The sequence below is a fragment of the Misgurnus anguillicaudatus genome, unplaced genomic scaffold (genome assembly GCF_027580225.2).
Source record: "Misgurnus anguillicaudatus unplaced genomic scaffold, ASM2758022v2 HiC_scaffold_27, whole genome shotgun sequence".
NCBI classification, from domain to species: domain Eukaryota; kingdom Metazoa; phylum Chordata; class Actinopteri; order Cypriniformes; family Cobitidae; genus Misgurnus; species Misgurnus anguillicaudatus.
The window spans coordinates 1444986-1457452 of NW_027395277.1; the positions used below are offsets into that span (position 1 = coordinate 1444986).

Below are 12467 nucleotides of genomic sequence, written 5' to 3' on the forward strand. Positions count from 1 at the left end.
ATTACATCCTATATTTCTTTTTTTCTTTAATGTAATATTATATACCCTCTTCTAAAATGTATTTACATTATTTTTTAACATTTCATCTAAATCTTATTCGTTTTTATTAGTATTTGAAACTGCTGAATATTAATTAGGGCGGGCTGACATTGGTTACGTTCATTAAGGATCCGCCCACCATATTTAATTAATATTCATGAGCGAATCTTTAGTCATAGCAAGATTCCCGCAAATGTTTCCCACACGAACTCAAATCGTCATCGTCACATTTAAACTCTTCCTCTGAAGCTTCCAGCTCTGATTTATTCAGTTGTTGGTGTTTCTCTCTGAGGATTTTTGACGACTGAGGTTCGTGTTTGATGTACTTTCACTTTGACGAGAGCTGACAGGATTCATAGCTGTATGTTTTTAATGTATATTTACCCGTTTGTCTTCTAGTTTATCTTATTAATATGAGGTTATGTGTTCAATGTAATAACGAGGTTTTATAAGTGTACTTCTCTAGACCGCAGTTTCTGTGTACAGTTACCTGAATTACCCTTATTTTCTTGTAACGTTACAGAGTCAGAATGATGAACTGCGGTCTCGTGACTGAACAAAAACAGCCAGGTATAAACCCACTTGTTTACTCTTTTTCATTTAAACTGTTTATTTGACAGACTGATTGATGCATAAGTTTTGGATAGGAAGATAAGGGAATTTTTTCGGCGGCCACCACCCCAACCAAGCTTCCCCTTACTACATTCATATATAACTGTAGTAAGGGGACATCTAGTGTACATATCTATGGTGCCTCATAAGTCTTAAAAAGTGAAGCCTCTGGCTCTTTGATCGCCCCTTGGTGGCTGGCTGCAGTACAACTCATAAACCCCGCCCTCTCCATTCAAACGAATGGGACACTGCTCTAAATAAAAAATTATTTACACTTCCAATAAAAGTTTCAGAAAGATGGTTTTGGTCCTTTCATGAAGTTTATATCACACTGATGTATGTTCAATTGTTCTTTTTTGTGATACGTTTTATTTTAGCTAGTAATTTGATGCTTTAGAAACGGGGCTTGTGGTTATGATTGGTGTGGTTGAATTGGGCGCACAAGAGTTTGGTCAGAAGTTTGATACCGTGGCTCCGCCTCTGGCTCCACAGACGATTTCTTCTGCGCATGCCTTGGCTCCAAACTGACGTTTTTACGTAACGTGGCTGCGACCATGGTCGGACATTTTTGGCTTCAATTCATTATTATGGAGGGAGTCAACATTGCGTCGTCCATCTTTTTTTACAGTCTATGACGTAAGCAGTTTCAAGCTTACCACGCCCTTGTTATGATCTCACCACACACTTGGTACGAGCTTAGTTCGTCCCCTCTATCTCCGTTGGGATCTGCCCACTTTTCTTGCATTCTTCAAATATTGGCAGTGGGTGGAGTCAGGCTCTGACCAGGGGTTTAGTTAATCTTTAATGCGAGTAAAGTAAAGCACAAACAGTTCTGTTGTCTAACGTCATCGTATTATTTAAAGCTGAAACTTTAAAGCTGAATTATATTCAGCTTTAAAGTTCTGCATAATTAAGGGCGTGGCCACTTGAGTGAGGGGTGAACAGCCACTGCGGTCACTAGTTAGGCGAGCTAGGCGGGCATGGTTTCAGCAACCAGACACCTCAGCTTCACCCATGTCCCGCCTCTTTACCCATTTTTGGATATCTGCGAGTGATGCGGGGGTGCGTAGAAAAGTCGCTTGTTTTGGGCCTGGTTGCTTATTTGTCTCGCAAGATCTGGCAACACTGGTCAGATGATGAGTGACAACGGAAAAAAAACAGACGGATGATGGACGCTACGACAGAGACAGAAGGCACTCCTGACAAAAACCAAAACCCTCATGTAAATAACGAGATTAATGGGACAACGAATTTACTTTTCTGAAGAGCAGGGTGGGGGAGCAGGGTCGCTGTTACAAAACTTACAAAACACGTGACTATCCCCCTAGCTCACCTAACTAGTGACCGCAGTGGCTGTTCACCCCTCACTCAAGTGGCCACGCCCTTAATTATGCAGAACTTTAAAGCTGAATATAATTTAAACGGAGGAGTTACAAAAAAATCCACCCCCCTCACAGTTGTCATGAAGGGCAAACTTAGCTATACAGACCAAAAACTATTTTTGTACCAGGCTGTAAACATATTATTTTCTACTGTAAAGTTGGCCATTTTAACATGGGGGTATATGGAAATGGACTCCCTTTTGGAGACAGCCTCTAGCGGGCAGTCAATGAATTGCAGTTTAAGTCACTTTCGTATTGGCTTCATCCAAGAGATCAGAAGGTTGCCCCTCGGTTAAAATATGAGAGATTTACAGGAAAATACTAATTCGGGAGGACGGCGGGAAAGAAGGGTAAACTATGGGACTTTCCCGGCCAAAATGGGATACTTGACAGGTATGGAGTAATATTGTGTTTGTTTTCTTGTCAGTTCCTCTGAAGAGCATCAGAGTTGAGGTGCAGGTGAAGAGTCATGTAGCTACAGTCACCTCCACTCTGCAGTATGTGAATGAGGAAGAGCGCCACCTGGAGGCCTTGTTTGTGTTTCCTCTGCCTGCTGATGCTGCTGTCTGTCACTTCAGTGCCAAGATCGGAGATCAGGAGATTGTGGCAGAGGTTCAAGAGAGACAAACTGTGAGTCTAAACCAGAGTCCTGCACGGGTCCATTTTTGGAGACCCGCCCGTACCCGCAAAGTTCAGCACCAGATCCGACCCGTTACTCGTGATAATATCAAAACTAAATCCGCACCCACCCGGACCCGTTAATATTTGGTCCATTACCCGACCCGTACCCGCATAAATCACACACGCTAAAATCATTTCAATTATCTTGTACCTCTCTCAACATCACAACAGCGTCATGAATAGGCTAATGAAACAGGCTAAAGTGCGCTCTGTTTTGCGCCATTTAAGTAGCCTACCATCGGCACAAATGGAACCTGATAACTATACACAAATAGACCCTTTTAATAAAAAAAGATCAAGAAAAAACAACTTACCTACACAACCCCTGCTGTGCTCCTAAGTCTCGTCTCAAAATGCTTTCTAAGAGAAGACGTTCAGCTTCCGGCTATTAACGGCAAGACTTTATGCCAGAGTCCTGCAACGCGCACTCCAACTAGGCTACGAGAAGAATCAACAAAGGTCGTGCACTGTCGTAGTGGTGGTGACGTGATGGGTCAAATGTCATATGTTGCGCGTGTAATGGTAATTAGGGTGTTCACTCCAAAGCTTTAACGCCCAGGGCCATTTTTTAAAATAAGCCGGCGTTCGGCGTTTTTTCCGCACTCGGCGCTGAGTGTCAAGAGTTGAAAGAGATTCAAGTTTGGGTGAAATGCTCCGCTCGTCAATGTCAGTTCTCACACGGCCGTCCAATCACAGTGGAGAATAGGGCTGTGTATCGCCAACAATTTCCCGATACGATACGTATCCCGATACAAGACTATTTTGAATTACATTTTTGTTCAGAATTTAGTAACATTATTATTGATATTATCTTTTTATTGTACATTGAATAAGCAGTGTTGTAACAGTTGTGTTTTTGCCGTTTTAAAAGCAGTTTTACAAAGATAGTGTCTTACCTACACTAGGCATTATATTTGTCTCTCATTTAATTATTCTATATCTATTAATATATCTATAAACATGCAGTCCAAGTTAATACTATTTAATAGAAATCAGGGTATTAATGTGACAGCTATAGTTCTAGCTCTGTATCTCTTCTCTAGACGTTCACTTCTCACATGCAAATCTTTGTCATGTTTCTTCACTAATGCGTTAGTACTCTTTTATAAGAGAGTGGTTAATAAAGCCCTTTGCAGTAGTATAGGCTAAGATGTCTGCGCTTGCATACTGAACTCATTGATTTTAAATACGGGCGCGCACGAGAGAGAGACATAGGGATAAAGAGAGAGAGAGAGTACGCAGCTCGCAGGTTATGTAGACACGTGCACTAGCGAGACAGGCACGCAAAGTGAACGTATACCCCGCTACCTTTTACTCTACGACGTACTCCTCGGGACACATGCGTCCTTTCCATATGGATCACGGATCAACAGCGATTCGTCACGTTACTTTCAAAAGTGCATCCGAATCGATACGGAAGGTGCTGTATCGATGCGTGCATCGTCAGGCGTCCGTGACGATGTATCGTCGTATCAATATTTGAACACAGCACTAGTGGAGAAGGGGCGGGACAAGTATCAACCAACCAGCTCACAGCTCAAGTATCACAGCTAAAAAGCGCTTGGCTGAAAAAACAGCGGGTTTAAACGTTTTGATGTGCACATTCTTAGACATACAAATTTTGCACATATTTTCATTTGCCCTGCTACCCGCCCGCACGGAGTTAATTATCCGCCCGCGGCCCCGCCCGTGAATTTTAGGAATGTCACAATCCACCCGTTTGAGACACTTTTATGCGGGTATCCACGAGTACCCGGGGGTACCCTGACCCGTTGCAGGACTCGGGTCTAAACACCTACATGCACAAACATACAGGAAATGACACAGCAGGAGCATTTAAACATAATTAACATTTATGTCCTCTTATTTAAATTCTCTCCATTTGTGTGTGTTGCAGGCGAGGGATCAGTATGATGATGCTGTGAGTTCGGGTCAGCAGGCGTTTCTGTTAGAAGAGAGTGAAGAAAGTTCTGATGTGTTCAGACTGAGTGTTGGGTGTCTGTCACCGGGTCAGAACGCTGATATCACCATCACATACATCACTGAGCTATCTGTGCAGGCCGACCACTCGCTGCGCTTCTGTCTGCCTGCTGTACTCAACCCCAGATACACACCAGCAGGTACTGCACTTCAACAGCTGTCAACACTTTACAGTAATACCACATATTTACATTAACACACAAGATTTACAGTAATACCGCACATTTACATTAACACAAAAGATTTACAATAACGCACACGATTTACAGTAATACCGCACATTTACAGTAACACACAAGATTTACAGTAATACAGCACATTTACAGTAATAAGTGAGTTTAAAGATTGTTTTTATAACACACTCTCTGTGTCGTCCTCAGGTTCAGATGCTGGAATAGTTTCAGAGATTTCGTCATGTGACTCTGTTCCCTACACTTTGACTCTTAGTGTTCATGTGCGCTCTCCAAACCCCATCTCCAAACTAGAGTCCAACTGTACTCTGGATCCTCTTGTGTTCCTCAACTCTGATCACACTCAGGCAACGGTACTGTGGGCTTAATACAGTTTATATGTGTGTGTGTGTTTTACAGAGATAATGTTGTTTAAAGCCTGTAATAATGTATTTGTGTGTTTGTGTTGTAGGTGAATCTGAGTTCTGGTCACAAGTTTGATAAAGATGTTGAGTTGTTTCTGTACTATCAGAATACCCATCAGCCCACTGCTATAGTGGAGGCAGGAGTGACCACTGCAAAACCAGGTACAGACTACAGTACATTAATCTGAAACAAACTCAACATTTTTATTGATACCTTAAGAACATAATACAATTATTTTTTTAGTTCTTCTTATCAGTCATTGATCTCTTTCTCTGTTTTAGGTTCTCTGATGAGTGAGCCAGTGGTGATGATAAGTTTGTACCCTGAATTCCCAGAGGAAGTGATGTCATCATTAGCAACTCAAAGCGAGTTTGTTTTTTTTGATGGACAGATCAGGCAGTATGGGCTGTATGATGCATCATGGGGAAAGAGCACAGATGCGTATAGAAAGTGCAAAGGTACGAACAAGTTTGAACGTTTAAAATTTTATAAGTGTATTTGAAAAAGACATTTAAATTTCTGTCTGTCTGCAGGAAACTCTGCTGTTACTGTTGAAGAGTCTGCCCATGGGCTGTTACTTTAATATTTATGGATTTGGCTCTCGTTTTGAGTCCTTCTTCCCGTTAGTAACTAGAATCTAAATCATCTAAAGTTGTTATTTTGTTATAATCATCATGTGAGAGGATTTTAATGTTTGTGTCATTGCAGTCAGAGTGTTGTGTACAATCAGGACACAATGGATCAGGCACTGGAGAGAGTCAATAAAATAATCGCAGACATGGGCGGCACAGAGATTTTACAGCCCCTAAAACACATCTACAGTCAACCCTGTTACCCTGAACACCCCAGACAGGTGCATCACCTCAAAATACATCAATTTATACAGGAAACCAAACCTGAAGCATTTCAAAAGACTGGAGTTTTCCAAATTTGTCAGGCTTTTCATTTTTCAGATAGTTAAGTGTCATTTGTAAGATATTTTCTCTCTGCAGTTGTTTGTCTTCACTGATGGAGAGGTGGGGAACACTAAAGTGGTTCTGGATCTTGTGAAACTTCATGCTCACTCTCACAGGTACATTTCTCTTTATTAACATTTCCACTTAATAGCTCATGACAGTAAAATTATTGAAGATTTGATTGATGATTTGTATCTTCAGGTGTTTCTCATTCGGTATTGGTGAGGGTGCAAGTACCGCCCTCATCACAGGAATGGCCAAAGAGGGATCTGGACACGCCCAGTTCATCACAGGCACAGACCGCATGCAACCCAAAGTGAGACTATGGATGAGTTTTAGTTTGAAACAAGAGATGATGTAAATGTAGAGGGTTTGAATCTGTATGAGATTGTTTTATTTCTCTTCAAATGTTATCAGGTGATGGAGTCTCTCAGGTTTGCTCTTCAGCCTGCAGTGAACAAGATCTCAGTACAGTGGAAAGTACCAGATGGCATTACTGTTGACACGCTGTCTCCACCCATCAATGCAATTTTTCAGGGTCAAAGGTCACTTATTTATGCCCAACTTAAAGGACAGGTGAGAACTTGAGGTTTGCGATTTTATCTTCTGGTCATGGGTTTGTAATTTTTTTTTCATTTCATAGAGTTCAGAAAGCTCTGAAGGATCAGTGATAGTTCAATACAACCTGAAAGATCAACCCGTGACAAACCAGCTTCACTTCTGCCTTAAACCAACTGAGGACACTGGGTAACATAAACAAAGCACAGATTCATCCTGATTCAGACTCATTCAACAACACTCAGATTCATTAAACTTTTAGTCGATGTTTCTGCAGGTTGTCCATCCACCGTCTAGCGGCCCGGTCTCTGATTCGCTGTCTGGAGCAGGAGGAGAGGTCAGGAGGTGTAGATGTGGAGGATATCAGGAGGAGGATGGTGGAGATCAGTGTTGAAGCAGGAGTGAGCAGTGTTCATACAGCCTTTATTGCCATTAATAAACACAACAGAGAGGCTGTGAAAGGACCTCTTATACAGAGAAGAGTACCAACACAAGGTAAGTCATCTCACCGTTTGTTGTGTGAGTGATTTCAGTGTTTTTTATTAAATGTATGACTGCTTTGACTATCACTGTAAATTCACATTATTAATATTCAATGATTTTAGGTCTATGTATGTCAAGTTTAGCAGTATATGGTAAGAGAACAACACTCTCATTACATGTTATAATAATTTTAGATAAAACGAGAAGCTCATGTCATTTTGTTTTATTTAATGGATGAGTTAAACCTGATATACTGCAGTCGTGCATATGATGCTAACTGGTTGTTTGTTTTAGGGATGTGCGATTCTCTAGGGATCAATGCTTGTGCAAGTAAGATAACACACAGTCACTATGTAGATGTTTTATTGAATATGCTGATAGATTTAGCGTCGAGAAACTGGTTGTCTTGTGTTTTTTTAGAGAGTTATCGTTGCAAGAAAAAATCATCTAATTTTCCAAGTAAGAAAAAACTCTCAGACCTTATACAAAGATGTTCCTGTTTTTGTTATTTATTTGTTTGTTTGTTGTGTTTGATTATCTGTTTTTTCTTAATGTCTAAATGTGTTGACAGGGTTTATCAATGAGCATTTGTTAGTAACTGATTGTGTGTTTGTGTTTCAGGGATGTCCAAGCGCTCATGGACTGGTTTAAGACGATCACACAGTCAGTGAACAGATATTTTCTCATGTCTTACTTATATTTCGTTGTATTTATTTATTTATTCACGTCTGTTGTTTTTAATGTCTGATTGTGCTGACAAGGGGCTGAAAGGGTTTCTGCCGCATGTATGGAAGGAAGCGCGATTCAAAACCAATCAAAAGGTGCTTGCAGAGAACTGAACACACATCTGAATACATCTAAACATACTCAGATATATACTGTACAGTAAAATATAAATCATCTATGATGAGACTCAATCCACCTCTTAACACTCAACATAAAAGACAAAAGAGTCTGAATTCAACTTTAAATGGCACATTTCAATACAGATCCACATACAATAACACTCCATATAGCTTATAGTGTGTACTCAACTTTATGATGTATCATTTAAACATGTGGTCAAAAATTTAAGATCTTCTCAGTTTAACTCTTGAATACACACATGAATCAGTGCATTACTGTGAGAGTTTCTCTGGGGTCTTATAGGGTGCATTACAATTCAGGGGCTACGTCCTTCGAAGACCATATTTGAAGGCCAGTAACGTCACCTGCCCGTGACAAAGGCTTTCCCAATTTGAAGGGTCCTTCACATGGAGCCTCCAAATGCATAGCTGGATTCTTCACAGTCTTGGCTATCCCAAGATTCAATGCACGCCTGTGACGTCTAGGGATTTTGAAATAAACATTCAGAACTGTAGTTAAAGGGCACCTATGGTCACATCGTTGGTGTATTAGTTCATGTTAACGACATGCAAAAGGTATAAACGATGACGCGAGTTATCGTCTCCAATGTAAATTTCTTTTCTTGGACTACAACAAACACACGGATTGTAGGCAACAGTTTACTTCCTGGGATTGGTGATGTAGACAAGATCGACATTATCATAATTCCTCCCACTTCAGACTCAAAGCCTGTAAGTTTCCTCCCGTTAGCATTGCATTGTGACCGAATCTTTCAAACATGATAAGGAGCGTCACATTTCCGGCTGACGTCAGAGGTATTCAGGCCAATCAGGGAAACGGAGCTTTTCAAATCTGTGCGTTTCAGGAAGAGAGTGAAATCTGGAGCTACAAAAATGTACGGTATGTGGAAAATAATGTGTTTTTTTAACCATAAATCACGCAAACACATTGTATTATACCAAATACACAAAATAACATTGTTTTTAGCAATGAAATAGATGCCCTTTAAATAAAAAGTGTATATTTTGCTAATTAAAAGTCCTTGTCACTGTTTTCCTTATAAATTATGTTTTAGTGATGTGCATTAATATTAATAATATTACTGCAATATTGTGCATGTTGCATTTAACTTTTGTATAATTCTAAGGTTTTACATACAGTTCAGTAGTTTAATCTGCATCAATGTGTCATATTTGTTTAAATAAAATAATAAATATCTAACACCATATTTATTTTTAAAAGTCTGAAGGGTCTCAGCTGTTGTGTTGGGCTGACAAGCGTCTAAACGTCTCATTTTAGTTCGCTTTGTAGACTTCAGAGGCTGCAGCCTTCAAATACAGAGTCTTGCTTTCAAAGTGGACGCCCTTTAGAAGGATACTGGTCATGAATTGCGATGCACCCATAGTTAACTTTGCGTCTACAATTAAACAAGTTTATATGTGGTAACTTATCAATATGTGGAATTTCATAGATATTTCAGAAATGCTTCAGGCTGACTCCCTTTTAAAATGTGGTAAGAATCTGATTTTATTATGTTTTTGAATTGTGCAGACTGGATGTACAGTTTGTTACTAATCTATAGTAGTTTATATGTGAGAGGATTGAATGTATTGTGTTGTTGTATTTGTGTTTTTTCATCTAAATGAGATATTTCTCATAGGACTGATGGATATTCCACCTGTACAAGAACAGAAGACTGGAATTATGACAAGTAAGACTATAAATAAACACTCTCACTATTTAAAATCACAAAACTTCATCTGGTTAATCGTTGTTTTCATTTACAGAGGTCAGAAATTTATTTCGTCGTAATTCTAAAAGCAAGTCTGTACAATCTGACCAGAGAAGCTTTCAAAGCAAACAAGACGGTACTGAAAACACAAACACACAAAGATCTTTACATCCAAATCTCATTTGTCACACATTGTTAGCTTGACAGCATGAGCAATGTTTGTGTTCACCAGAATCTAATCCTGAGATGAGCTCTGATCTCCATGATGATCCTTTACTTCAGCTGATTTCTCTTCAAAAAGCTTCAGGCTGCTGGGAACTGAATGCTGCTTTGGCTCGAGTGTTTGGAAAGACTGAAGATGAGCTGACCAATCAGAAACCAGCACAGGTGTGACATATGATTCAACATGATGAAATAATGAAAGATGATAATAAATGCATGTGTACGGTGTGTGTGTTTGTGTTTACAGGTGGAAGGGTCCGTGTGGGCCACTCTTCTGTCTCTCATCTGGTTATACGGCTATAAAATACAGCAACAGATTGAGTGGCAGTTTGTGGCCATGAAGGCGGCGTCATGGATCGGCTCTCAGAACAGTGAGATCTCCAAACTAGACGACATTCATCAGCAGATAAAGAGACGTTTGGTCAAGTATTAAACTAAAGTGATGTGTGTGTTTGTTTCAGTGGTCAGTCTGTCTCAGTGTGTGTGTGATGGGAATCATCTACTGGCATGGCCGCGGGAAGTGGGGGTGCTGCGGGTGCTGCAGCACCCCCTGTTGGCGAGAGGGAGATTTTTTTTTAAGTAAAAATGTTTGCACAATTTATAGATGGGTTGCTCGGCGACGTCATTAACTGGTTGCAAGAGGCAGAAAGAAGAGACGTGCCTTGTGTTGTAGGCTAGCTGTGTCTGTAAGTCAAAATGCAAAGGAGTTGTTGCGTGGATAATAGTACCAACAGAGTCAGTGCTGGGTGCCTGATGTTAACATACCAGTAAATGCGACTATTACGTTAGCCCAACATTATAATTCATACATGTATCACAGTAACACTGCAAAAATAAAGACAGAAAAACAGTTCCAACTAAAATCAAGTTTTATTTATATACAAACAATAAAGAACGCTTCAATAATTAAGGTTGTTGCAGTAGCGGATCAGCTCACCAATCGGGCTTTCTGCCTCCTGGATGCTCGCGCACCCTGTAATGTTTGTAAACCGGCAACCCCGTCTATATATTACTTATGAATATTTTAGGAAATTATTTTTGACACACGTAGGTTATTACGTGTATTTTGGATTTTAATTTCATGTGCCTACCCATCTCCGTGGCCTCATCCGAGCGCACTTCTCCGCCTTGCGTCTTTTGAAGACATGGTACGCACTCACCAGGACCCAAAAAAGACTCACACACCTTTGGCTGATGCATGCCCGCACAGAAATTCTAAACTCCCTGGGCATTCGTACCCTCATGAGAGACTCATGACCGGCGCAATGCGCGACGCGAGTGTCTTTTGCTAGAGTAAAGAGCGCGTTGATAATATGCGCATATTAACGGGATGACAACGCGGGTTTGTTATCATGGATGCGAAGCAGCACAAACACGCCTTTTTAAAGGTTTAAAATTTAAAAGATTATTATTGAGTGTCTTGGACATAAATGATAACCGATTATGAGACGTTAGAAGGCGCAAAGGGCTGCTTCATCTGTAGCTAAGTAAATAAATGCTTCGCTTTTAAAGAAATGCATATATTTTTAAATGTTTTTTAAATGCTTCCCCACGAATTTATTGTATATAATGACTCTTTACCTGTGGATATGGTGAAATGAGAACGTTTGTAAATTCTTTATCTCTTGTTTGTAACAAATAAAGTATTTTTAGAGTACAAACCTTATATAAAGCCTAATATATTCTAAAAATGTAATTATACAGCATGTATTTCTTTATAAAAGTATACAATATCGGAACTAAACCCATTATTATTTTTGTTCAATGTATGAATTATTTATAAGTTAAAAAAGCCAGCGATAGTACTATTTAGTAAAAAAAGGTCTAAATAAGGTATGTAATTGTGAGAATATTTTACCACTGTTAATCGACGTGTGATCCTAACTTAAAAACGAAAGTAAAATATGTTCGTCTGGACATTGAAAATTTTGAAGTTTATTTAATATTATATGTTGTTATAATATTATATGTTGTATGTAAATATATATATGCAATGTATGTCTGAAGATGTAACGAAAGTAATTTCCCCTGGAATTGTTATAAGTATTTCTGCTTCTGATTAATAGCGAATATATTAATCTGATGTCTGTGTGTTTCAGACCCTGCTGTGTGCACTAAAGTGTATATGACAATAAAGTAGTGTGAAACTCAATGTATTTATTTTTAAAATGTATTTTAAATGGGCCTATAGGCTCATAGGTTTTTGTAAAAAAAAAAAAAAATTCACAGCACCCCCTGATCAAAATGACTTCCAGCGGCCCTGTCTACTGGGATGTCAAGTGAAAGAAGAAACTTTGGGAATCTGAAGAAGACTTCAGTGTTTCTACTTCCTGTGATGTCAAAAGGCCAAACTGCTCATATAGTCATATTATATATCATT

At 39.6% G+C, this 12467-nt stretch overlaps 1 protein-coding gene across 1 annotated transcript; it reads left to right on the top strand.

The window, feature by feature from the left end:
- Positions 1–212: 212 nt before the first annotated feature.
- Positions 213–10982, top strand: LOC129433102 (von Willebrand factor A domain-containing protein 5A). Its single transcript, XM_073864611.1, is given in 26 exon segments — positions 213–348; positions 563–609; positions 2461–2663; positions 4612–4834; positions 5075–5238; positions 5337–5451; positions 5572–5666; positions 5668–5748; positions 5824–5912; positions 5999–6143; positions 6283–6362; positions 6448–6562; positions 6664–6822; positions 6890–6993; positions 7082–7299; positions 7410–7439; positions 7582–7617; positions 7708–7746; positions 7909–7950; positions 8049–8108; positions 9605–9646; positions 9794–9844; positions 9921–10001; positions 10098–10252; positions 10335–10458; positions 10549–10982. Coding segments are annotated over 25 exon segments (2613 nt in total). The 5' UTR covers positions 213–348; positions 563–569; the 3' UTR covers positions 10671–10982.
- Positions 10983–12467: the final 1485 nt, after the last annotated feature.